Source organism: Eublepharis macularius, chromosome 17 (genome assembly GCF_028583425.1).
Source record: "Eublepharis macularius isolate TG4126 chromosome 17, MPM_Emac_v1.0, whole genome shotgun sequence".
Taxonomy (NCBI): domain Eukaryota; kingdom Metazoa; phylum Chordata; class Lepidosauria; order Squamata; family Eublepharidae; genus Eublepharis; species Eublepharis macularius.
In genome coordinates this window covers 36,515,571-36,543,337 of record NC_072806.1, presented here as the reverse complement: position 1 = coordinate 36,543,337, position 27,767 = coordinate 36,515,571, and the positions used below count along the sequence as shown (strand labels likewise).

Genomic DNA, 27,767 nt, shown 5'->3' with positions numbered 1-27,767 from the left:
ACTTCAGGAGCACGAAAGCTGCAAGGAGAAAGAGTCACTCTTCTGCTTCTCCCACACAAAGGGTGAGCATGAAATGTGTTCAAGGGTTGCAGTTCTGTATTTATGCCATTTGCAGCACTGAGCAAAAATCCTCCACAGTCCCTCATTTATGGTTACAAGAGGTGCGAGAAACTAATGCCCACTCATGTTTAATAACAGCTTATACATCCCCACAACTCTTTCTGATAGTTCACAGTGGCATGATGCTGACAAACGTTTACATGGTGGAGTGAAGAGAGAAAATGTTATGAGAAATCCGTCTTTCCTGCAGAGCTCTTCGCAGTTCCAAGACAACATTTAAAGAAACAGTTTCTGATAACACAGAGAATGGCCCAACGCGAACAGCTTCACTGCTAGGCTTTGGTGATGTATTCTTCTCGGATAAGGAAATCGTAGATCTTTCTGGTTTTGTTTACATCGATCTTGATGAGGGCTCGTGCCTGAGCCAGCCTCAGGCCTCCTTGTTTGTGACACTCATTGACTAAGGCAGCTTTATATTCTAAGTAGGCTCCAGGGACCAATCGTACCACCTGACAGAGCTGGGGAAGAAAGTCAATGGTCATTCATATATGGAGCACCCTACCATATAGTCCCCTTCCACCCCCAGGGCTGCATTTCCTAAGAGCGCAGGGGAACAAAACCCAGTCTTTTACATTTCTGTCTCTGGAGGGCAGGAGAAAGCTTGTTTCTTGACAGACATATAACCAGGCAATGGCTGTGTAATGGAATGCACTTTAAAGAAAGTTCCCTAAGTGCAGCAATGAGAGAGCTGGAAGGGAAGGAGTTAACGGAGGGTGTGTGTAAGAGCCTGACAGGGAAGGTCAGACAGGTTCCCCTCTGGAGTGAGGGAAAAGAAATCTTTTGCTCCAACGTCATTGTCTTGAGGGAGAATTTTAGTTAAGAATTCCAAGTATAAAAGCCAGCACAAGCTGAAACCCGTTTACACAGCCATGATAGAACTGGGAGAGGGGGGGATGTTTTTTGGCAAAGAATGATCGGATAGTAAGTGGTGACTCCTATTCAAGCCAAGTGAAGAAGGGTTGTATCTTCTTAGGTGTAAAAGATTAATTCCTGCCCAGCATCTAAAGGGAGTTTGGCTCTGAGGAGGACCCCGGGTCTGTTCAAAACGGAAAACAGTTTTGAACGAATGTCAGGAAACCTGAAAAAGGGAACTCTGTGAAGAAACACTGTTGTTGTAAACAAACCAAATTTTGCCTGTGACTTAAAGAGTATTTCGTTCTACCAACAAGTTTTACCTCATCTCTTTCATTCCCTGACTGCCCTTATGCCAACCCTGCCTGTTCAATAAAGTTGTTTTTTAAAAAAAAAACTTTATACAGCCTCTCATGCCATTTCCAACACAGTGGAAGAGGGCTCCTACTTTCCTCCCCAATGAAGTTTCTGGGCTGGGCTAAAAAGCCAAAATTGTAACTATCAGGGTGGGAAACAAAACGAACTTTAAAACCACAAATATAGACACACTACTTGGGGCTGCTTAGCCAAAGCAGGCAAACTTCAATTTTGGTGGGAAAAACTGCCTCAGAGTGGAGGAGTGAAGGGGAGTCTGTCATTGGCTGATTCAGCATCATGGAGAGAAGCCAATGAGACCAGCTGTCTCTTTATCCCTTACAGCCAGACCAAGGCTGTTCCTTTTATATTTTTTCACAAAATTTACACTTGGCTCTGTACAGGAAGTGCATTGGGATGCTCGGTTAGGCTATGCAGACACTGAGTTCTTTTGTAGTGGGAAGTTTTCTTAGCAGGCAATCTCCACCCCTCACTGGAGACTGAAAAAGTGCTTCTGAAAAGGTTCAGTTTAGTGAGCCAGCAACTGCACCAGCTGCTCCCAAAAATTTAGATCTCCACTCAAGTTCCCACTGCTGTAATGACCCCATTGGAGACATCAGCTGCCTATTTTTTTTAATGAAGAAAATGGTCTGACAGAATCCCCAACAGAGGCTAAACAATTAAGGAAAACAGCACAGCAGATGAGAACATTCACCTGCAACACTGGAAGGTGCCAGAAGTGCAGTTTAGTGGTCAGCTGGCAATCTGTCTAAAGGGCTGATGAAATAAGCTAGTCTGCTATTATGACAGAAGAGACTGGTGGGGGAGGTGGAGCCCAAATACAACCAGTGTATCAAGTGGTCCCAACAGATGACTATTTTTAACAAACAGAGAATGTTCTGCTTTCTTTGCCTGTTCCTTTTTTTTAGAACAATGAAAAATGTTGGGGAGTTCCTTCCCCAACAGTCCCTTTCTCACACTGCAATTCTTCACACACAGGTCCATATTAATATATGGGAACATTCCCCCCACCCCACCCCCTATACATGGGCTTAGCCTGTGCAAATTCTTTGAGTGTGTCTGGAAGCCTGCATTAGTGGAGGCTGCTCTAGTAACACATAAATATAAGATTCATGTAGGTGCAGCTGATGACACGGTTTCTCTGGATACCAGTGTGCCCCTGGCTATGGCTCAAAGCAAATCCCCAAGCAGTCAAGAGAATCATGGTATGTGTCAGTCTTTGCAGGGATAATGACGGAAACCATTAAAAACAAGAATGAGGACAAATCCTCTGTCTTAAAGAGGAACACCTGAGAGGTTTTGGCCTCATTTTTGCACTAATGTTGTAAGCACAACAATAATTATTTATGTTTAGGATCATTTTGGAATCAGCCCTGTTCTATCCTTGGAGGATCAAAAGTCATTTAAAGCCTGCCTCGTGCCATTCTCTGCTTACCTCTTTCTCCTTCTCATTAAGTTTCTCTGTGCCTGGGAGGCCGGTAAGGTTCAGTGGAGGGGCATTCCTCCTTCCTGTGGGGAAAGAACAGCAGTATAACAACGAACCCCCAGAAAACATCTAATAGTTCTGAGACTGAAGTAGATTATGATGAAACAGGACTCCCAACTTGGAGCATTCAAAATCTCAACTCCTCCCATCTTTTGGCCAGGGTCCTCCTTCCTATCAGAGATTATGGAGCAGTTTTAGAGGGAGGGGGAGGCATGCGTGGGGAAAGAATTCTCCCTTCTTCCATTGTTTTTTGTGAATTCCAAGGCAACCTAATCTTGATCCACTGCTCTCTCAGCAACTTCGGACTGGATCAGTTTACACTTGGTAAAGACACTTTGGGCTGCAATGCAAGACCAAAAGAAGCACGGAACTTGAACTCGGAGCGCATGCAGCTGTGCAAGCATCGGAATCACGCTTGTTCTCATGAAAGACTAATTGAGGCAGTAATTAAGCTCCGCCTGTTGGTGTGCATCACATTCTCACTGAGGTTTGTGCTGATGAGCAAGTTGCGTATCACAGAACTGAAGTGTTACTGAATTACTCACACTCAGGCTGTGAGACGTCATCAGTGGACATATGCCACTGAGTAATAGGTAAGAACTCAATTAGACAACAAACTGTTGAGAAAGAAATGCTATTATTTTTTTTTAATCACCCATTTTTTCAGCAGCTTCCCTTTCCTCCTCTACCTTGAAGACCCACAAAAATAACACTGAATACACGAACGTCTTTAATTAATTGCTCAGTTCTTGGCTCCTGTACAAAGTCCCCTTTGCTCAGCACCATCTCAGAAGGGAGAGCAATTTCACCCCAAATCAGAAATTCCGAGAGGGCTGTGTTTTGGTTGCTGGCTTTGCAGCTCTTTGTTCTGCTGGAATTCTCTTGCAACTTAACTGTTTTTTATTCCTCTGCTTGTAGCATGCTGCAAAGGATTCGCCTGCACAAGACTAAAGGGTTTTAGTGGTGTGTGTGTGTGTGTGTGTGGTGTGTGTGTGTGTGTGTGTGTGGCTTGATCCTTAGCTTTCCAGTGCCTCTGCAAAGATAGGCCTGTGGCGCGTTGATCAGAAGATTCGGCCACAGATCAAAACTGTTTCAGTGCTTCATTCTTCCTGGGCTAGTACATTTACTGTTAAGAAACGAGGCTCTATTTTCTCATTTCTTAGAACAATGAACTTGATGAACGTAGTAGACACAAAGCTCATAACTGCAGGAGTCTGCTGAACAAAATATTTACCTGAATTTGACATAACTGGCATTGTGGGATTCAGGCCTGAGTCACTGAAAATGAAATTTAAAAAATTATAGATTAGTCTTAGGAAGCACAAGGGGAGGGAGGGTTGCCCGAACACTTCCCCTCATTCCAAGTTTTTTTATACAGCTTGTTTTTTACATTACGTATTTCATAAACTTTGAGAAAGCGGTAGTTGGATAGCACGTGGGGGTCAGCAAGGCTGTAGGCAGGCCACGATTTAAAGCTCTTAAGGCTGAGAAAATGCTATCGGAATTATGTGAGCAAATCTGAGAAGGAAGATACAGAGGTGGCTGAATAAGATTATCAATAGCTGTAGGGCAGCTTTAGAATCACTGCCCTTTTGGAGACAGGTAAAGCTAGAATAAATAATACCAAAAAGAGGAAAATTGTAAACTTCTTCAGTTTGCATAATTCATACATAATTCAGATTATCTTGGTGCAGAATACAGATTGTCTGGGCGCAGAATTTTTTTTTTTTAAATAAGAGACGACACACAGCCCTCGTGTCAATGCTGCCCTGACTGTACTCTCCAACAGATCTGTTGCTCAACAGAGCAGGGAAGGAAGAATGCTTATGTCCTTCAAAGCTAGCCTCCTCCTTTCTTTTACAGTACCATCCTAAACAGACTCGAATGCTTCTGAGCCCATATGTGTCAATGGATGTAGAAAGGTTTAACATTGCTCAGGACTGCACTGTCATTGACTTAACGGGCAGAATATTGGTCCTATTTCTCAGCAAAATGGATAGAGCTAAACAGAAATCCAGATTCAGTTGGTATTCTTTTTGGTACCCTTATATCTCAAACAAATTCTACTGCTTCAAGTCAGATTTACCTCTGTTTTCCCTTAAAAAAAAAAAAGGTCTACTTTTAATTGTAGACGTACATATCCGCTTGCCGGCTGAGCCACTGCTGGCAGGCGCTGCTGTCCTGAATGTACTGAAGGACCTCGGAAAGCATGGTGCGCTTCAGGCGCTCTTCTTCACGGGTTTTCTTGAGGCGGTCGTATGTTTTCGCACCTGCAGCCAATAAAGCACACGTTAAGGCTGCCTCGCTTCGGAGATGATCTTCTGAGCACATTCCACTCCCCCCACCTCAAATGTTGTCCCAGTGTGACTCCCCAAATCAAGAAAACAAGCAGCTGAGGCTTCATGGATATTACATTGGAAGTGTTAAACTTGGCAAACGTTGACATTTCCCAAACAAAAGAGAAGGAAACCTCCTAAAAATCACCAGCAAGTAGAGAGCCCAAGCTCAAGGAGGTACAAAGAGGAGTAGAAATTACACACCTTCCGTCTACAAATAGTTAGTTTTATAGGTGAGGTACCCAACATATCAAGTCTACTATCAATAATATACAAAGTCCCAGTCACAAAATACATTCAGAATTTCCTTGTATATAGTCACGTCTCGTTTTCTTATTTTCCAAGGTTGCCCTCCATGGAGCACGTACAGTCAAAACACTTATAGGTTAATGAAAGCTGCTTGTTCCCCTACAGGTGGGAAGAACCCAGGTGGTAATTCCAGGTAATTGGCTACGAGCTTCGCTGGCCCCGGTGAAGTGATATTGACAAAACTGGAGACGGAAGTTTGGATACGGTTTATTGTGAACAATTAAGTATTGACCGGAAGAAGATAATCCTCGAAACGAGCCGAAAGAGAAGGGGCCAGCAAAGCTCGTAGCCAATTACCTGGAATTACCTCGTAGCCAATTACTTGGAATTACATCGGTTTGAAACCATGAGCACTGCCCACTCAACTGCCTGCTGCTCTCTCAACGTTTGCTGAGTCGCAAACCTAGGTTTGTTGCTGTGTGATGTGATAATGAGGGCAGCTTCACACAACTAGTGGCAATCTCTTTGTTTCTCTATGCAATTATGACTCATGCTCCCTGGAAAAGAGCGTATCTGCTATAGTTTACATTATTAGTTCCCTGGAGTGAGACAGGTGTGTTAATAAGTCTCATCTTGCCAGTGGATTACTGTTTTTTTTCCAGCTCCAACTTCTGATACAGTTCTTGAAAATATAAACAAACCAGAGATCGTAAAGTTTCAGGAGATAACCCATCATGTATAAACTGGGCCTTACTTGAGGGCCTGAATATTTATCTAGTTGGGCCCTGCTGCTCTTATGAACACAGCCAAAGAGCCCCAATGATCTGAAGTGGGTCTACAAGCAGTAAGGTTTTTTCAGCTGGAAGTTAGACTTTAATTATGATGAGAGATGAAATTATTGTATCCCTCATGTGAAAGGCACTCATGGGCTTATGAGTCAGCCAGTTAGTTCCCCAATACCTTCAGAACTGGTCACTGTTATAAAGTTTAGCAATTACCAGTGGGACATTACCCAGGGTTAAAACCAGTTGCAGTGATGTTTTCCCTATTGCACAATGCTGCCAAACAAACATGTTGCTGAAGGAAATGCCTTCTCCATAATATATCCTGTGTGTATATACCTGAGAATAAACTTGGCTAATTTATCAAGTACACACTTACTGCAAAAATTAGTGATACCGGCTATCCTGTATTCCTGTAGCCGTTTGATTTCCCTTCGAAGCTCGAATTCCACTGTTTTCCCCATTTAGAGTAAGAGTGAAGTGGAGAAAAAAAGTACAGGTTATACTTTGGATTGTGTTATGGTTCTTATGAGATGGAACTGCAGTAGGCCACCCAGTGAAATCCAGCCGAGTGGGGATATGATTCCAGGTCTCCTTCATCCAAGCCCAACACTTTGTCCACTACATCAGATTAGCCCTTTGAATACAGTATTACAGAGAGTCCACCAATTTTCACTTTAAAAGTGCACCAAAAGCCTAGTTGTTTTGGCTTTAAGACAGCAAACTAGCAAACTAAAGACAGCAGATCTAAGACAGCAAACAGGTCACTATAAAATTACATAAAATATCAGAAGTCAATATATTTATACAAAACTTGTATGAATCTTAAGCACACCCACTAAAAACTCTGCAACCACTTTAGAAATCACTTTATCATTATCCTTTAACACAAAACGACAAAAAGATAGATTGTTCTGGTGTTGGTTATTCTTAAAGGTGCTACTGGACTCTTTACTATTTTGCTTGTAAGATAGAGTGATCTGTAATTATAAATAAAGGGGTGTGTGGGCATTAGGGGTGTGCACCAAAAAAGAGAGGGAAATCCAGATGTGGGTTTCGGGGGGGGGCAGGTTCCTTGAAATCCAGGTAAAATTCTCTAATCTGATTTGGCGAGATTAGAGAATCCCAAATTTATTCAGCCATTATTTTTGTGGGGAACCTGAGCTGCTGTAGCACAGCGGTTAAGTGGTTCAGCTGCAGTTACATGCATTAAAAATTATGGGGCTTTGACTATGATAAAACAGAGTTTGAAAAAAAGCTTTGTACAAATGATCAGCATGTTATTTTCAAAATGGACAATCTTTTGTTGAAATTCGAAACAGAAGAAGAATATGTGAAAGACTGCATGATAAATTGGGCCAAAAATTTTGGGTATAATATACAAATGGACCAGTGGGAAAATATGCGGGTAAAGGGGCTTAAATTCACTTTGAGTTCCACACTAAAAGAAATTTTTTACAAAATGATGTATCAGTGGTATACATCAGTAAAGGTATGTCAAACGAATGTTGGAAATGTGAGCAACATGAAGGAACATTTTATCATCTTTGGTGGACCTGTCTTAAGGCAAAAAATTTTTTGTCACAAAGTCATATGTTGATACAGAAAATTTTGAAGATCAATATACAGCTTAAACCAGAAGCCTTTTTGTTGGGACTAATGGACAAACAGTAGGAAAATAAACATGGTATTCTATTTCTATGTATGACAATGGTGGCTAGGCTTTTATATGTGCAAAAATGGAGAAGTGCAGCATTGCCTTCAATGGATAACTGGATTGTGAAAATGATGGAGTTAGCAGAGATGGCTAAACTTACAGCTCTGATCAGAGATAAAACACTGTCTACCTCTATGGTTGGCTTTCTGCGTGAGACAAAAAAAATGAATTGATGATTTATGGATTTGATTTCTAAGAAGATAAACTGGGAAAAATAAATAGAAGAGGGGCAGTATTGAAAAGGTAAATTTTAGATGTATTAAAACAATAAGTATAATGTGTGTAAAGATATAATAGGTGTTGTAGAGGAAAATGGAAAATAAATATGTATTATTTTTCTTTTGTTTTTCCTTTAATTTTCGTTTCTCTTTCTCTTCCTTTTTCTTTAATTTTTCTTTTTTCTGCCCCTTTATTGGGCTTTTAATCTTATTAATAAAATAAAAATTATTATTCAAAAAAAGTGGTTCGGCTGCAAATCAGCACTCTACTGGTTCAAATCCTATTACTGCCATGAGCTCAGCAGGTGGCCTTGGGTAAGCCACTCCTCTCAGCCCCAGCCCCCCCCAGCTGCATTGTGGGGATAATAACACTAACTTGTTCACTGCTGTGGGTGGGGCACTAATATAAGCAGCACTGTGCCCTGCTGCTCTGGGTGGGGCATGGTATATAAGCAGCAGCATCGTCGTCATCCGGGAGCTTGGGTTCCCCCCCCCCCCCATTTTTCAAGCACCAAATGTGCAGGGAAGCTACTCCTGATTGTCCTCTTGCCCCCCCCCCGGCCCCCAAGTTTCAGGAAGATTGGAGACCGTGGCCCCTGAACAAGGTGCCCCCAGCTACTCTTCATTGTTTTCTATGAGAAAAAAAACTCAAAGCTGACTCCGTTGTAGAAACACACTGGGGCAAGGCTGCCATAGTCAAGGCACATTGCCAAATGTAATCTCATCACACAGAAAGCCCAAAAGAACCAAACTGAAGTCCCCTCTCCGACACCCAAGTGTTCCCTAAGCAAGCTGCCCACAGCCATTTTCCATTGTTTCCTATGGCAGGAATGAAAGTCAAAGCTGGCTCCCAGGCCAAAACACACTGGGGCAAGGCTGCCATGGCCAAGGCATACTCCCAAATGCAGGCTCAACCCAGAGGAAGTCTAACAGAACCAAACTGAAGCAAGGAAATGGAATCCACCCAAGCAGTGAAACAAGGGGACCAACATCAAACTAAAGAATCATGTACAAACAGCACACTTCAGCCAAACTATATGGAAGCAAGGGACACTCACAACACAGCTCAACTGAACCAGCATCACTCCCAGATTCCAGGCAGACAGGAGAGCTCCTGCACAGATTGGCCACTCACTCCTCCCTCCCTCCTGCCCCTCCTTTCTTGGAAAAAAATGTAAGAGAAGCCCAGGAAGGAGCAAGCCTGCTGCTAAAGCAACTCTTTCCGCTTGGGCCTGGGATTCTCTGATTTGATTCAGGAAAGCCAAATTTAGCTGCATCGGCAAAAATCGGGCTTTCCCCCTGAATTCTGGATTGCACACCCCCAGCAGGCATACATGGCCAGTGAAAACAATCCTGAAAATTACTTGTAAAAGTAATCCTGTATGTAAATGTGTTTCAGTGCATTCAGTTGAATTCAGCTGGCAGACATAACTGGAGTTAGTTTTCCTCCCTGTTAATTGAGATTCTAAGACTGGATTAAACTCTGCTTTAAAACTCCAGGATGGGGGAAGAGAAACTAATGGCAGTTAAAGGTGTGCCTACATTTATATGTAAGAGGTTTAACCAGCAGCAAGGCACATAATTAAATCTGGCAACAACCCAGATCGGTGCACACTAGAGATGTTTATTTGGATATACCTGAGCTGAAATTAAACCCAAAAGTAGCTGTTTGGGGTTAGTTTGGGAGTACCTGAGAAGACCCAAGACATTCCTGAAATTCCAGGAGTAACAATGAATCTCCTGGAAATCCAGGACTGTTTCTGGTGGTACAGGAAGGGGGAGGGAGAGAGAGCAGCAGCTTTAGCAAGCAGCTGTTTGGCAGCACACTGGCTCTTTAAATGTTAAAGACCATTATTTTCTCATAAGGAGAGACCCACCTGACTATGCGAGAGAGGCATGCTGTCCCCTCTATCCCTCCTTGCTCCTGCTGCCACAGTGAGATGGGGGGCGGGGGTAGTATCAAAAAAATTCTTATACATTTCAGAGGTTTTTTTTTTTTAAGGATATGATTTTCGGTGCCACACTTCCAAAACACAAAATTGTGCTGGAAAAAAAATTACAAAAACAGTATCAAATTCCTGAAAATTTTGGCATACTGAAAATCATGCCCTATATATAAAAAAAGACCTGAAATTAAAATGACAATTTTGGAAGTGCATACCCCTAGAATACATTTTAACTTTATCATAGTTAAATCTGCTGTGAATATAGTTCAAGAACTATAGACTGGGGAGCCCCCAACCTGAGTCGCTCCTTACTGTGAAGAGGCCACAGAGGGTCAATGGGATTTTGTGACGAGAGTATTGTACTAGGGCCGAGGAAAACTGGGTTCAAACATCCACTTGCCATGAGACTTCCAGGGTGACTCTGGACTAGTCGTTCTGTCTCAGCCTAACCTACCTCACGGGGCTGCTATAAAGACAACACGAAGCAGGGGAGAACCACGTACGCGGCCCAAAGCTCCTTGGCGGAAGGGTGGGAAAAAAGGGGGAAGAATACAGACCAGCCTGTAGTTGCTGTATGTTCCCAGTGCATTGTTAAAATGCACTCTTAACCACATTAAAGGATACTTGGGTCAAATAAAATCCTCACCTCTATAACTAATTAGAAACTGTTAATGGACATTAGATCCAAATGAGACCTGAGCTATGCAGAAACTGGTGCTCACATTATTGTGAATATGCTTGGATTGGATCACAGGAATAACTTTGATGTGGGTTGTTCCGCCCCACTTCGGGGGAATAATACTTCCGGCTATGTATGTTGGAATGTGGGCAGGTCAATTTAAAGATAGTTTAATTATGCAAAATATAAACATGATTTGATGATGGAAAAGTCAGGCACTCTGAAGAAGCAAAGCTGCTTACTCAAAGTCACACTGTGGAGTCTGCCAATGCCTGACATGCCACTTAATTATAACCCCACAAAATTAAATCTGCAAAGTCCCCCAAACAAATTTTAAGACAAGCCCTCTAACTTTAAAATGGCTCTTTGGGGAACTAATTAATTGGCAAGGATTGACAGTATGTAGAACTTTCCTCATCAAAATGTGGCATTGTGTGATTGGGGAAATTTATCTGCTGAAGTGACCGTGCAGTTTTTAAGAGAACGAGTCTCCAAATTATTTCATGTTATTTTGGATGCCAGCACTGTTAAGCACTGCTGCACCATTTAAAAGGCACAGAGATCTGGTTTAGGCTCAAATCCATGATCTCCTAGCAATTTTTAAAACTACGTAGACTCATGTGATTGCTTTGAAGATCTGGGAAGTGGTCCTAGGTGGAAGTCACCCTTTCCTCCCATATCTTTCCCCCAGTCTCTCATCACAAAGCTTCCCCCCCCCATGGAACTGACAGTAGTTTGGGGAAGGGGGTGGAATTTAGATTGAGGAAAAGGCATGGGAGGAAATGGTTAAAGAACCCATCCTTTGTGCTGTTTCCTCAATCTTCAAAATGAATGCAATGGAGAACCAGTGTTAAAAAAAAGAAAAAAAAGGACTGGAACAACAACAAACAACCAATGCAGAAGATCCTAATCCTAGATCCCTTATGACAAGAGCACGTGGTTTTCTAGTGCTTATGTCCCCTATTCAAAGTCGAGACATGCTACGTATGATGCTTCCATGCTGTCAAGTTTCTGTGCGTTGGGATTAACTCCACAACATTTTGTTCAAAACGTTGCTACTTTCAGCAGTGGATGGAGAGTGAGGGCCACAATTGTCTGGAAACTTGTTGCTTTAATCAGAGGCAGCTGCTTACAACTGCAAAGATGTAATTTACACTTTCTGAAATGAAAAATCATAAGATATTCACTGCATGTCCATGAGCATGCACACCTTTCTCCCTGCCCCTTTTTAAGAGCTTGGGGTAACTCCAAAGCTTACAAATGCTGACTTTATAGATGATACAATAGTAAAGCCCAAAGGTAACAATTATGGTGGATACTAGGGTGTGTGTGTGAGAGAGAGGGGGGGAGGGGGAGGGGAGAGAGACTGGCTGATGTGGTGGACTTTGTTACAGCTTACATGCCGTAAGAATTCAAGTGCAATCTTTGCACAGCCCACCATATTTCAGATAGAGAAAAGGACATGAAAAGTCCAGATGCTTACATGCATTGCTTTCGATGAATTTGTCATGCTCCATTGGTCCTAGTATTCTTGCAAAATGCCTCATGGCTTCATAAAGATCCTGAACCTCCTTTGGATATCTTCTTTCTAGAACTTCAGGACACAGAAAAACTACTTTTTTAGCAAGGGAGACACGTATGGTGGTAAGAACCTGAAGACACTCCTGTGCTGACTTCAGACGCTGCTTCCCACCAGGGGAGAATCTGTACCGTGTAACCAGATGGAAGTGATGTCTATGCTGCCAAGCTCAAAGTTCCCTCCTAAGTGTTGGCCATTCATTTCAAAGAGGTTCTTTCAAGCTGCTTCTCTGTTACCATAAAAATAACTACTGTGGGAGTGGCAGATAAAAGGTTTTGCATGTGGTTTAGCACAAGCGGCAACTAATATCAAACCATAATGTATAAACAAGTTCACTGTCTTCAACCGTCACAGAAAGTTATTCCATGCTGTCAGCTTTTTGTACGTTTATTTGTCATTTCCCTGTCCAAACGCAGCTGAAACATTTGCAGCACTACAGCCTGTGCAATGTCAGTGTAACACAAACTGTGGTGATCTTGTTATGGGTATCTGTATCAGCAGGGGCAGTCTTAACCACGGGCCATCCAAGGCTGCTTCCCCAGCATGGCAGGGCCTGACAACCCATTGCACTGCCCCCCAGTTGGAAGGGGAAAGAACATGGAGAGCAAGCTCCTGCTGCCACATGAGCTCATCCCTCCATGGCTTGGGCACCTAGTGTCATGGTGGCAGTGTGTACTCTCAGACAGCTGGCTTGGAGGCTGCCCCTTGCTTGGGCCTTGGGTGGGACCCAGGAGAGGGTGGGGCTCCTGGTAGAGTACAGGGACTCTGGGCCCCAATCCTGGATATTTGCCCAGGGCCCTAGAATCACAAGGTCTACTCCTGAATTACCCTCTAAGAACTTTTCTAGCCACAGAATTCCAGGCTTGAAAAGGAAGACGGCAGTGTGTCCCATTTCTGCTGCTATGACAATCCTAACAAGGCATCAAGGGACATGGGCAGCAACGACAGGTGAATATTCGTGCTTAGGTTCGCTGCAATAGAACACCACTGTGCTTCGCAAGGTTCCAATTTAAATGTCTCTTCAGTTAGCCCCAAAGATAATTCCACAAAGAGCAATTTTAGCTGGACAGCACAGCAATTAAGTCGGACTACTGTGGTACTCACTCTGAAACTTTCTGAGATTGATGAGTCCGTGGTCTCTTATAATTCTGTAATTAAAAGATGCATCCTGAATTAGGTAAATTTCTAGCTGTGAACAGTTACGCATGATAGAAAAACCATCTAGGGACGTAGCAGAATATACTCCTTATATCTTTTCCAGAAAAGGCTGGGCAAGTGTGTGTTATATATAGCTTGCCTTACAGAAGAATCTTCCTCTAAATGACTCTATTACCTCCCAAGTTCATAAAACAGGTACTGTTAAAGGCATATAGCTTCATAAAATCCATTAAAATGAGGCTTGATGGTCATAACCAAGGATAGGTTACTTAGTCTAGGTTAGTCATCTGCTGGATCACCTGTGGGGAGTAAAATTGTCCCCAGTTAAGTCCCCGTTTCAGCAAAAACAGAACCCCCATAGGACTGCTCTTTATTTTACTCAGCTGCATTATGACACCTATGTTCTACCTTTTCTACACATCTGTCTCTCTCCTAAAAAATTACTGTAGAAAAGCTGAAAGATCGGGTGCTCAGATGAGCAGAAGAGAGAGTGAGTGAAAAAACCCCGATTTCTTTTTTCATTTACAAAATTTCCTGCCTGCTATCTTCTACTTTTGTATATTCTATTAAGCATGTTTCTTAAGTTATTGGCTATCGCATACAAAGCTCTTTATGGCCCTGGTCCCTCCTATCTGCAGGACCGCCCCTCTCCCTAGGGTCCAGCATGGCCGCTTCACTCATCTGAACAAGGCTTTCTGCAGGTGCCACTTTGCAAATGGGCAAAACATCTGCATTCTCTGTTGTGGCCCCCACCTCACAAACTCCCCTCAGTCTGTTTAGATTGCCCTCCGTGCCGACCATCTAAACTCCCCCCCCCGGTCTGGAGATCAGGGGGCGGGGCCACCAGCCATGTGACCATTTTCAAGAGGTTCCGGAACTCCGTTCCACTGTGTTCCCGCTGAAAAAAAGCCCTGCCGCAAACTATGCAAAACTGAATTATTCACGAGAGCTTTTTTATACCCAGAGGAGGGTTGTACTATGAGGAAATGGTTCAAAGAGACGTTTTGGTTAAGAGTCAAGGGCTATGGACTATATTCCTGTCTAACTACTCATACTCATACGTTGCTAAATGCTTATGTTTTGCTTAAGCATTGTTTCAGCTCTGTATCAGATGTCTGGGAATATTTAAATTTCGACAATCCATACCCTGATGCCCACGCCTCTGACTGTATGTTAACGCCTCTGACCGCATTGCCTCACACTGTGTACTCTACCTCAAGTCTCCATGAGAAAGGTGGACTATAATTAATGTAAACAAAAATAAACTAAATTAAACTATAAAGAAATAGCTTTAACTGCCAATATCTTGTTAAGCAATCTATTTAATGGAGACAGAAAGACAGCCCAAGGAAATATTCTTGTTTTGGAACCCTAAGGAAGTAATGGAGGTATTTATACAACTTTCTGTAAAGAGGGGCAATGTCATGGCTCAGAAAGACACCAACATTATTCCTTAGTAGAAAGAGCTTAATCATATGATTTTCCTTCTTCAAAGAAAGGCCCTTCTAATTCCTTCCGCAGCATGAGGAATTTAAGACCCTTATTTCGTAACTCCATCTTAATAATTCTTTTTACCCAGACAGTCCGTCTGCTTCCGCCATCCATTCCCACCCTCCAACCCTCCTCATTGGCTGGTTCACTGCTGAACGCTGACTGGTAGGTAAGAGCTGTCTGGAGGCTGGATGTAGCTTTGATGGTCAGTTACCTCTTTCCCTCTACACCATTTCTGTGCTAGAAATTGGCCCATTAGGTTGCTACTAGCTTTGACAGGGAACAGAAAAAAGGGCGTCCCGCTTTTCCCTCTCACTGGCGCTAACATCAGCCAAGGTGGAGGGAAGGGAAGTGGCCTTTCAGTTGGGGAAACGTTATACAGGGGAGGAAGTATTAACTCCCCCTTTTAGCTTCATGGCCCTGATCAGGCTCCTCCACCAAGCAGGCTTCTTTCTAAGACTAAAATCCACATGGAGAGAGCTGATAATGCACGTCTATGTAACGTAGCACCTTTAAGACTAACCAACTTTATTGGACACCCTCCGTGCATTTGACGGAGAGAGCTGTGGTTCTCGAAAGCTCACGCTACAATAAAATTGGTTAGTCAGCAGGCAGCCCCCATCTTGTGAGAGGCAGGCATGAGTCAAGAGCTGTCATCCCGCACAAGATGGACAGCTCGTGTCTTCCTTCCTCCCCCTGTGGGGAGGGGGGAAGGGGCCTCTTCCCAGACCCTTTTGCCTCCCAGCCTACCCTTGCAATAATACCAATACATCAGTAGGACCTTCAGCTGTTATTCTTGTCTGTTACCCAACTTACAAACATTTTAATATTTGGGACCAGGGGGTTGACAAGAATTGAATTTTCATTCATCCAAAACATCATGGTCTCCAATTATTCTACTGCAATGGGCAGTTAGCTGGGAGGAAGTGGTAACAAGATGAAGAAAGCAGCAGAAGAACGTGTTTATAAAATGGGGAAAGTTATTTGGGAGGTGCAGGAAAAATCAGTAGAAGCTGAAATAAGTTGTTGGCACACCCCAAGTTGAACAACACATTTGAAAAACATTGGACTATTCAAATTAAGAGTTGCCGAATCATTCTTGGGCGTCATGTAATTGGTTAAGCAAATGACACAGAACGTTAATTAGCCCACTCATCTTCAGGATGCTGCGAGATCAAGCAGAGTCAGAAGCTGTTCACTGTGGCAAATTGCATGAGATGACTTATCCAGGCATGGGTAACAGTTGGATCCAGAGCTCTAGCATCACTCTCAGGCTGCGTGTTTGTCCTGCTAGGCTGAGAATAGGCTGCCAGAAGTACGCTCTAAGGTGGAGCTTCGGCTTCCTGACTATGGGTACCGTAGAACGTATCATAAGAGATGCGGATAAGTTTCTGAAAGTTATTTTTTGTGGGCAGGTGGGCTCAAAGAGAGGACTCTGAAGACAAGCTTGATCCCTCCCCCCAAAGTTGGGATCCCCTGCTGCAGACGTAGGCCAGCGATTTTGACCGCTTTTCTATTCAACGTATTCGCTATAGCACCCTGTCTGTTGCAAAGGATTCTGGGTCATGATCTGGAGGGAACAGCCAGCTCACAGAGAACGCTGGCCAGGCCCACTGGGAATTTCACTGCTCCATATGAGTGGACTCTAGAACGCAACCAACGTTCCCTTTAATTGTATGTTACAGAGAGGATCAATAGTGATAGTTGACCAGCACTCTGTAGGGCCAGGCACCTCAGGAGTAAGCCAGCTGCTTGGCTGGCCGGCCTCAGAAGCATAGATTGACAGGGATGTGGAGCTGGGAGCTAATAAGGTTGAGGGCAAGAAGGCTGAATTAACATGTGTTCATTTTAAATCAGGAGTAAGGAATCTCTGTGCACCCCTCTCCCAGATTAACTGACCTCTTAAGAGCCGCAACAAAGTGCAATTACTGATTTCTCCTATGGAAAGTATTAAGTTATAAAGGGACGGGACAGACAGGGCAATCCTAAGAGTAGTTATTCGGAAGAAAATCCCTTGGGCACACTCCTTAGTAAGTATGTTTAGAATTGCAGCCAGAGGCTTGGGAGGCTAGGCTTTCAGCCCAAACAAGCACCTTCAGATATGCCCCAAAGACACGCCGCAGGTCTGTATGACATTTGTGGCTCTGGTGCAAAGGGTGCTGCCAATTCATTGGTTTATCAGTTGTGGCCAAGCTTGATGTGATGTTGATGGCCGTGTTTGTTTACCTATCCCACTCCCCACATAAAAAGCAAGGGGTCTAATTTTAACATGAAAATGGACAAACGGGGGGGCGGAGCTAAGCTCTCCCATGTCTCTTGCCTCACCTCCCACCCAACTTAGCTAACGTCTGGTATCTGAGCCAGGCTGAGGAGCAAATGAGAACAGACTGGGCAAAGGATAAGGCTGGGAGAGGGTTTCATATACCCTTTTCTGATTTAAAATTAAGACCCACCCACCACTGTTAACATAAATGAGATAGACACATGAACAAATATGGCTGCCCCTGTGATGTCTTCTTTGGCTCTTATGCCTCACTATTATACAAACACTTACTGTTTTATGACAAAAGCACACCCTATTTTGAAGGACTGAAAAGGTAATCATGGACTCACTTTTTCCTCCGTTGCCTTTCTTTTAACCTAGAGTGATAGATATCTACTACCGCGATCTTCAAAGCTGTGGAAGTTTTGAGAGAGAGAGAGAGAGAGAGAGAGAGGAGTGAGTGTAAAGAATAAATCTACCATATGAGAGATTAGCACCAAGTTTATCTCCCCAGTCCTCACAAAATCCACCAACACTGCCTGCTTTTATCATAGCATGTAAAAGATCATGCTCTTCAGCAAGAAAGAGGTAGGATGAATCTTGTTTGAAGACAGGATTGAGTAAACAGTTCCTAGTCACTACAATGGAAGTAAAATATGCCCCTCCCCCCCTGTGTGCCAAGCAGTGTGGGACGTGCTTCATGATTGTACAGTCCTATGCTGCAGGACTGTGGGTGTGGTCTGCGCCCTGTGGTCTCTCCCATTTGCTTATGCTATTATCATGCTAGTTTGGAGTAGTGGTTAAGCATGCAGGACTCTAATCTGGAGAATCAGGTTTGATTCCCCACCCCTCCGCTTGAAGCCAGCTAGGGGACCTTGGGTCAGTCACAGCTTCTAGGAGCTGTCTCAGCCTCACAGGGTGATTATTGTTGTGGAGATAATAATAACATATCTTGTAAACTGCTCTGAGTGGGCAGTAAGTTGTCCTGAAGGGTGGTATATAAATCGACTGTTGTTGTTGTAGTTGTTGTTAAAACCCCAGGCATGAGACCACACCATGCTGAAGCAGCTTTTGGGCCTTAGGATGTACATGCAAAGGGGATCTAAGAATATCCTTTGTTAGAAAAGAGTTATCCAACCCATCCCAGACTAAAAGTACATTAGTAAAGACTGGCTAGTGAATAGAAATAAGGCGACTACCAAAGTGGTTTCACAAATCTGAAAAATCAAAAATAACCTGAGATTTTATTCTTGGACGGGGGGGTGGAGGTGGTTAAGGAAAGTAACATAACAGAAAAAAATCTAAGTAAATATTTTCAACCATGGGAAATAATTTTCTAACCTCTCTCTCGTTTGGCACAGAACTCACCATGTAAAAGATCTGAGTCATCCTCCACAAAATCTATATCCCTTAAGTCCCATTCAGCATAGTTGTCAAACTCCTGGAAGGGAAAAATAATTTTTTAAAAAACGGTCCACCGTTTACTCGAAGAACCCTCATATGAAGTAAAGACAGATGAGGGAGATAAGGGAAAATGCAGTTTTTGCAACAATCCCTTTCTTCCAAGTCTTTGGCTAGTAACTGGCCTAAGTATCAAGAACAATGGCAAAAGTTACAAGAACCATTTAGTTAAAATGTCTTACAGGCCAGCTTGCACTTCTTACTGTAATGGTGAACCGTCACAGGGTAGAAGAGGTCATGGTAAGCCTATCAGATCAGAAACCCTGTGCCGTGTTGTCCCTAACCGTAGTAACCAGGCTACACAACTGAACCTGATGCTGGGATTGCCAAGCCTATTGTGTTAAGGCTTCTGATGCAATGACAAGCCTTTTCCTGGTTTCTAGAGCTGAGGGTAAATGCATAAGATCAATACTTGTGGCTGTCCTTGGAATGTGGTTACTTGATTTGAGATACAGACCTGATGGGACAGTGCATTGTGCTCTCACCTAGGTGCCAAGCCCATGTCTATCAATGGCAGGATAAGCAAGGATTCAAGATACTAGTGATGGATCTCAATCGCCAAGAATCTTGTCCATATACTTGGGTTGCAAAACAGGAAAGGCATCCAATACAATAGGATAAGCAGAGTCTCTAGTACCATTTTGAATTAACTCACTGAGAATGTACAGGGACAAGCAAAACACCGAGTCAAGGCCACGCTCTGCTGTAAACTTGGGACCACTGCTTTGGGCGCAGTGAAATTCTGAGCTGCACTCAGAGGGATTTAGTGTACTAAGACAACAGTCCTTGCTGCTCACAATGCCACTCTCGAGGCCTCTTCGTCATCTTAGGCAGGAAATTTCTAGACCAGTATACAAACAGAATCCTTAACCTTTCTCAAAAGCATGAAGTATCGTGTCTGCACTCTAAATGAGGTGACCATTTAGAGAGATGGAATCATGATATAACATGGCATCCATGTTATTGAGTCTAGCCTGCTGCTGAGCCAGAAACTCAGGTGATGTCTCTTCATCCACTCAGGTATCAGTTACATGTGACAATTTGGACGGTTCATCCAAAATGAACTCATTCACTTTTTCTTTTGGTATAAAATACAGAGAAGACTTTTTGATTCTTTGAGACAAAGATGGTTTCCTTTGACATAAGTGAGCAATTAGACATATTCAGGGCTTTTTTTCTGGGAAAAGAGGTGGTGGAATTCAGTGGGTTGCCCTCGGAGAAAATGGTCACATGGCTGGTGGCCCCGCCCCCCTGATCTCCAGACAGAGTGGCACGGAGGGCAATCTAAACTCCCCTCTGTCTGGAGATCAGGGGGCCGGGCCACCAGCCATGTGACCATTTTCAAGAGGTTCCAGGAAACTCCGTTCCACAGCGTTCCTGCTGAAAAAAAGCCCTGGACATATTTGGATGGAGCAACTACCAGAGCGATTATCTAAGTGGAAAAGGGATACTCCAAAATTTTGCCTGTGACAACGACCCCAGTTTCAGACTTGGAGATAAATTTAGCAAGAAACTGTTATTGCCTCAGGACTTGCCATTTTTTCCCCAGTGCCTCTGCCAAGTTGTTCAATTATTTCCCCAGCAGGCCAATTACTTTCTCTGCTACACCTACTGTGTCTTAAGCCCTTCCTTCTGCTCTCCCAGGTTGTTCTAAATGGTTTACATGTGTTCAAACATTTACAGTGTAAACCCTAAATCTTCAAAAAAAGGTATCTGCAAGTGCTAGGATAATGATATAAATAATCCTTTCCAGCTGCAGTCAGCGCAGTGAGGCTATTGTACAAAGAAACCATGAGTCTTTCATATTTATTTCCAGTAGGAAAAGCAAATACAGTCCCTTAGAGATTCCTACCTCAATGAAGTCTGCTCTTGCTGGCATGTATCCGGCCATATCTCTGGAGAGCAGAGAATCGAAGGTAGGTCGTGGAGGCTCTTCAGTTGCTGAGGGGAAAAACAGCAATCCACCTCTATATTTTAGGTAGTTTTAAATATCTGCCATTTAAATGCACCCTAAACAAAGCAATGCAAAGTACAAAGGAGGCTGAGTGTAGTTCTAAAAATGGGTATTCTAGAAAGAGGAAATGCAAGAATATTTTGTTGGCTGTTCCTTTGCATTTGCAAAAGAAAAGAAATGATGCATTCATTTGATATTCCTCACAGGTTGGTACCTAGGATTGCAACCCAATCCTGACCATACTCTCAGAAATAAATCCCACAGTTCAGTGGTGAGGATAATTAAGAATATAATCATGCAGCCCATTCTTATGCGTATTTATTCAGAATTGTCCAGTGGGCCTTAACTCTTATGTAAGCATTCATGGTATTTCAATCTTAGGTATGAACCACAGTAAAATTCTCTTAAGGACTACATAACACAACTTGACATTTTGGTAACTAAACAATGTTGTTATAATTTATTAATAAAACTGTCATAGAAAAATTATCTATTACAGTGCTGTAGTATATTGTTGAGTGATTGCAGTATTATAGCCCAAAAGTTAACCATTCATAAGCTAGAAAGCCAACTTAGATCTTTTAAATCCTAACTAGGAATAAAATTTTACAATTTATAATTTTAATCAAAACTGCCTAAATACAAAAATTATAGTATGTCACCGAAAATTCACTGTTGACACATCCCTTTACCAATATCTGAAGTCAATGTTCAAATAAATTGGAAATCCAAATGTCTAAATCTATACAGAATGGAGGAGGAGACTAAATTGGGTGTTCTGAATTCATATTTTTCTGCTGTTCGCTTTGACTTCAGGACCAAAAATTTATGATGGAAGCTAAACTGTAAGGGCAACTGTTTGCAGTAAACTAACTCAATGGTGGTGTACAGGATAAGACAACAATTCAGTACTACAGTACTTAAAAGCTATTTTTCATTTGATATGTTTCCTAGCGGAAATAATCCTTGGTGGAAAAAATATATTTCTTATTTTTAGCTGTATTTAGCTTGCCAATATCTGTAACTGCAACAACAACAAAATTGTGCTGCCTTGAAAACATGATGGCAAGCATGCTTCTGTCCTGTCACACCCCTCCCTCCGGATAATTAAAAGTTACAGTGATTTCTGATGAGAAATACTTCTTATAAAGCAAATATATTTGTTAAAGCCACCAAACTACTTGACTACATAGCACTTTATCCACCTACTTATAATCAGACTAGACTGGGGTCATTTAAGGGTGTCATGTATTTTAATTTTTCTGAATTTACTACAGAAGGTTTGAACAGCATATGGAAAATCTGATTTAAAAAAAATATTTCGTTAGCCAAACACCATGAATTTCTGTATTTGAAGTTAAATCTGTCTGCATCATCCACAATCATTTCTTTCAAGGTTATCCAGGGGATATAGATCAAAAGAATGAGAAAATCTACACCCATGCACTTACAGCAAAAAGGAATGGCTGTGTCAGTTAGCTGGTTCTCTTCTGCCTGCTTCAGACTTAACAACGTGGAAGCAAACAGGGGGTTGTTGATGAAGTGTTTCATGTAATGTTTCTCACACTCCTCTTTAGTCTTTGTGCTCATCTGGTTAGCTACATCCTGCCTAGAAGAGGGGGAGGCAGAGGGAACCAGTTATACCATGATTTGGTAACAATGCAGATTGCTCTGTTATTTGTATACCTACTGAAATACCACATGGATTTTAACAATGAACTTGGCATTAAATTCTTACCAGTTCCCAAAGCCACAGTCCATCACAGCTTCTAGAAGAGCCATTTCTTCCAAAGCTGTCCAGGTAGGATCAAGGACTGGGAAATTGGAGGTCTGGAGAAAGAAGGAAACAGGTTTAAATTTTTTGCTGCAATCCTGTGCACAGTTAGGCTGCTTAAATTCGACTGAATTCAGTGGAATTTAATTTTATCAATCTCATCCTTAATGATCAGGGTAAGCAAAAGTAAGTAAAAAACAAACAAACAGAAAGTGACACGCTAAGCCTTCATCTTTCTATGGATTTAAACTTTGATGATCAGCCTTTTAACTCTGCTATATAAAAATGTCTTCTATTAGTTTGGAAAAATGGGATGAGAAACTTGTTTGTGAATTTACTCACTGCTTGTCTATATGGCTTGGATCATCCATGGTTGCTTTCCTGAAATGCTTACCTTTTTTGTATGATATTCCCTGCTCAGTTTTGAGTGCAGATGTGCAGTTTCGAAAGAGCAGGCGTTTCCGTGTTCTTGGATTTGTTCTTTAGGATTCTACACACAGGTGACTATATTTTCGTAAGCAATGAAAGAGGCCTATGTGGCAGGAACTCATGCCTCACACACAAATCCCTTTACTTAAAAAACAAGTCCATGACCTATGGTGATAACACTGCTCTAGTTATACGGCAAAAAAAATCATCACCATAATAACCGTAAGAAATAAATTACACCGCTTTTTAAAAACAATTTAACCTAGAACATATTCAAGAACAGGCCTTTTAGTGACATGCCTCCCTGCTCCTAACGTCTGAAATGGTGTTCCTATTTGTGTAACTCAATGACTCTCTCCAGAAACAAGTCTGATTTTGTATTAGGAACTTAAAATGTCCTTTACTGCCATATATAACACTATTCTAAATGCACAAAGGCAAATCCAGCAACTGAGAACACGATGTCACATTTTCACACTGACAATTTAAAAGCTTCAGTGGCACCTCACAGGAATTTAATTAAGTCATAATAATGTAAATATCTCACAAGCCATAACTGCTGTTAGTGTATAAAAGTGTCATTATAGAATATAACAAAGACTTCATTATCAGCATATCTGGGGGCTGTAACTCCAGAAGTAACAAGGCATGAATGATTTTAAAAAAACCAAAAATGAAAACCTGCTTCAAGAATTTCAGTGAGGTTGAATATATAACTACTGGGTATGACAGTGGATTAACAAAAGTGTTTTTCTGGTTAAGATTGTAAGTGAATAAAAGCATTATTATTCTATGAAGTAATAAATAGTAAAATTTCTAACGAACTGCATTTCTCAGAGTCACAACCTCAAAAAACTAGGAAAAGATAATCAGAATAGCATATTCACCATAATTTCATAGGTGTGATTGTTGTGATGTTTCTTATATTCAAATCCTCTTGTAAAACACTGCAAAGCAAAATATTTTAAAAAATTAAGGGAACAGTTACCTTTCTTCCTTTCCGTGAAAAGTTTGTCTTTTGTTCATTTATAACATTTATCCTCTGCCTTTTCCAAGCTCAAAGCTGCTTTCAGAAAAGTGAAACAATCAGATTTTAAACCCACTAAATCCAATAAAATTAGCAGCAGCATCACAGAGCTACAACATCCACTCAAGAGCTAAAGAACTAAGGTAGTGTGGAGAACCAGCAGCAGTTAAAATGTTTGATTAGGATTTGGGGGCCTGGATTCAAATCTCCACCTTAACATGAAAGTGGGTGACCTTGGACTAGTCCCTTGTGTTCCTCCTAACATAATCTGCAAGGTTCTGGTGTGGCTAAAATGGGGATAAAGAACCTTATACGCCACCTGGAACTCTTCGAAGGAATATAATACATATAATACAGTACGTGGGTAGGAATCAGGGATGTTGTAAACCCCAAAATATTCAATAATAACAGAGGGTTGAACAGCTAGTGGCTAACAACATGCAGAAGTATGAAGATGGAGAACACTGGGGGTGCCGTTGGTGTACTGGTGTTATGTCAATTCTGCGGAAACCCCAGAGGTGACAACATGCCACTCTAGGAATCGCTGAAAACTATGGTTTTATCATGGAGTTTCTGGCAATTGCTAGAGTGGTGCGATGTAACACCATCATGCCAATGACAATTCTTTAAACTTTATTTTTCTCTCACCAGCAGCTGGAATGGCAGCAGGCAATGAGAACTGAGGGCAGGAGATCTCCCACCTCAGAAGCTAACTGGCAACCATACTCTTACCCCAGCCCAAGATATCTTTTATCACTGAATAAATACTTTTCACTATTGTTACTGCATGACATTTTTGCACCACAATTTGTGGTGTCGCACAATAAACCCCCTCATGGGAACTAGCCAGACTCCACATTTTCTTTATAGCACACTGCAAGAAAGACTCTGTCATCAACAGCCCAGTTCAGTCTGTGATGATTGGCTCTAGTGAATCACAAAACAAGCAATCACAGCATCAGTTGGTGCTCTACTGACAATGCTCAACTACTTCCTGACTGACAAGCCCTTGGCTCTCATCCTTGGAATAAGTTCATCCTTAGGAAATCCTCTCTCTAGTCATAAAAATAGTTTACCTGCAAACACAACAGGAAAGGTGGAGGCCCACATTCTGCACACTTGATGTACGGTTCCGTAAGGTAGGAGGAACACCCTCGGCAGGGGGGCTTGTCGAAAGGATCATCTGTGAAGCCAACAAGACCATAAAATTTTAGCTTGGGCAGCCTTTCGCAAGGCCAGGTGCCTTCATTTGCTATCGAAACCATACAACGAAAATGCTCGAGCTGTCTGTGTTAAGAGTCTAGATCCTGGCTTGCTGCAAATAATAATTAAAGAAAAAAGTTAAAACTTTTTCCTAGAATTGGATTGGGATGGGGGGGAAACTTGTGATAAAAGATGTGATAAGTATACATGTAAGAAAGTTTTTTAAAACTCCAGCTAAGACGGTACATAACTCCTAAGAGAATTTGCACGGATCTCCTCTTCTGGACTGGGGTAGAGCAGTGTTCACTGCTATGGAAGAACAAAAGGGGTATTCAAGAACTTTACTGGAGTGAAGGCTAACCCTGCCCCTAGTGGCCCTGGCCGTTAACAGCTGGAAAAGCTTCTTTTTTGTAAACTCCCATCCTTGATTGTTTCATAATCACACCAGAATAGGGTTGCTAGGCCCCCTCAACCTCCAGGCGGGGGACTGGAACCTGTCACTTACCTGCAGGGGGTGGGGGGTGCGTGCGTGCAAAGTGCGCTTCCACAAGCGCGATGATGTCACTTTCTGGGAAGTGACGTCATCACGCAGCCCCTGGGAGCGCGCTTACGCTCCGCAGGGGCATGGATTGGGGCCACTGCGGAGCGTGGAAGCACTCCTGCCCTCCACAGCAGCCCAAAACGTGTCATTTCGGCCCAGATCGGGTTCATTTTGGGCCCATTTTGAGCTCCTGTGCTCCGCAGACCAATCCATGCCAAAATGGGCTCTAAACAAGCCCGATCTAGGCCAAAATGGGCACGTTTTGGGCTGCTGTGGAGGGCAGGAGAGCTTCCGCGCTCCCCAGCAGTCCTGATCTGGGCCAAAACAGGCCCAATCCAGGCGGCTGCAGTGCACGGGAGTGCACAGCACCTCAGGGGAGTGCGCACAGAAGGTGTGCTCCTCCCCACTGGCCAGGTAAGCGGGGGCAGGGCGGGGGATGCCCTGCCCCTGGTGGCGGTCTGGCATTCCTATACCAGAATGTGATTGGGATCCAGACTGGGCTGTATAGCCATGTTAACACATCTTTCACCCCACCTTGAATCTTTCACCCAGTGTTTAATACTGATTAAGAGAGCATAGTTCTTGAATCTGGAGCATTTAAAGACCTATCTGCAACCATTCAGTGAAAATACTTACTGCTGAAAGATGCCAAGCGCTCCATGTTCTTTCCTCAGACTTCTGAGTAGCCCTCCAAGGAAAGCGCCTTTCCTTCAAATGCAACTTTTCAGAATCACACAGCCCCCTGCAAAAAAGTTCTCTCTCAAGTTATTAGAAAAAGAGGCCTCAGACTGTCACAATTACTGAAACAGAAAGGTGTATTTATTTCATTTTATTACTGATTTATTACTGATAGTTTGTTTTTATTATTGATAATTTGTTTTTATTATTGATAATGTATGTTGTTATGATTTTATTGTCGTTTTTTTACTTGTGAGCTACATTGAGCAAGTCTCTGGACAGAAGGAATATACATTTTCTAAATAAACAAACTGCTGTTTGCGGTAGGAAAATACTGTTGCTTCAATCCTCATTTTGGAAGGAAACCCAATGGTGGATTCTTGATATTCAAAAAACTAGCGCTTTCAGGATAATTTTTTTAAACAGGTTTGATTCAACGAATGGTTGGTAAGACAGAAGAGGTATTACTAATCTAAAGAATTCTGGCACCTATGTCTTCCTTGCTTAACTTTTCAACATAGTGTTTAACCATTAGCTGGAGTTCTGCTTAGCAAGCGTGCTGTAATTGTCTAACCCAATTCCATCTTCATCTTGACTAGTTATTGGTGACTTGGAGACTCACAGTGATCTACCTCAACATCCAGAGGAGTTAGCTGCAAAATAGTAAAGAGTCCAGTATCACCTTTAAAGCTAACCGACTTTATTGTAGCATAAGCTTTAGAGAACCACAGCTCTCTTGGTCTGACACAACTTTATTGTAGCATAAGCTTTTGAGAACCACAGCTCTCTTGGTCAGAGGCAACTTTATTGAAGCATAAGCTTTCGAAAACCACCACTCTCTTTGTCAGATCTGACCAAGAGAGCGGAAGTTCTCGAAAGCTTATGCTACAATAAAGTTGGTTACTCTTAAAGATGCTACCAGACTCTACTATTCTGCCTTCTTGGAGCAGGGACAGTTTTGTCTTCACAGATAGTAAGTTCAGTGCTTGAAAAAGCCAGTGAAGTTTACTATGGAGCAGGAGACGACTAGGGAGGGCCTTGGTTCGCCTCCCGCTGCCGCCACAAACTCACTCCGCGGCCGAGGCACCCCTCCCAGGCCCACCGACTTCAAGGGGTTTCGAGGGAGAGAAGCAGCTTCGCGCGCCTTTTTCCCGCCCAAAAGCGCGTCTTCACAGCCGCTACGTCATCGGCACAACGCTCCTCCCCCTCCTCCCGGCGCTCAGAGAACCAGCAAGGCGCACGCGCGAAGCACCCCCCACCAGATCGCGCGTCTCCAGGGTGCGCGCCGCGGGGTCGCTCCCCTCACCGGACCCACCAAATTAGCCGGCCGCCCCCGAGCGCCCGGCCCGGCCTTCCCCTTACCTGCTCCGTCCTAACCCCCCTCCCCACGGGCCAGCCGGGTTTTCTCGGCCTTCAATTTCGCCTCTTCTTCGCGCAGGCCACGAGCAG

The 27,767-nt window shown here is 42.9% G+C and overlaps 1 protein-coding gene across 3 annotated transcripts; it reads right to left on the bottom strand.

The window, feature by feature from the left end:
* Positions 1 to 78: 78 nt before the first annotated feature.
* Positions 79 to 27,767, bottom strand: TADA2A (transcriptional adaptor 2A). Of its 3 annotated transcripts, none has more exons than XM_055001407.1 (16): positions 27,681 to 27,767; positions 26,277 to 26,382; positions 24,973 to 25,088; positions 23,757 to 23,816; positions 22,405 to 22,496; positions 22,118 to 22,275; positions 20,565 to 20,653; positions 18,620 to 18,692; positions 17,602 to 17,665; positions 13,444 to 13,487; positions 12,244 to 12,354; positions 6,580 to 6,651; positions 4,971 to 5,103; positions 4,068 to 4,111; positions 2,783 to 2,856; positions 79 to 578 (listed from the first exon to the last, which is right to left on the bottom strand). In XM_055001407.1, exons 2-16 carry the CDS (start codon positions 26,299 to 26,301, stop codon positions 393 to 395), a joined length of 1,341 nt encoding a protein of 446 aa, XP_054857382.1. In that variant the 5' UTR covers positions 26,302 to 26,382; positions 27,681 to 27,767; the 3' UTR covers positions 79 to 392. The 3 variants fall into 3 exon arrangements, with proteins under 3 accessions (XP_054857382.1, XP_054857383.1, XP_054857384.1); XM_055001408.1 differs by having other exon boundaries at positions 24,973 to 25,079; XM_055001409.1 differs by lacking the exon at positions 6,580 to 6,651.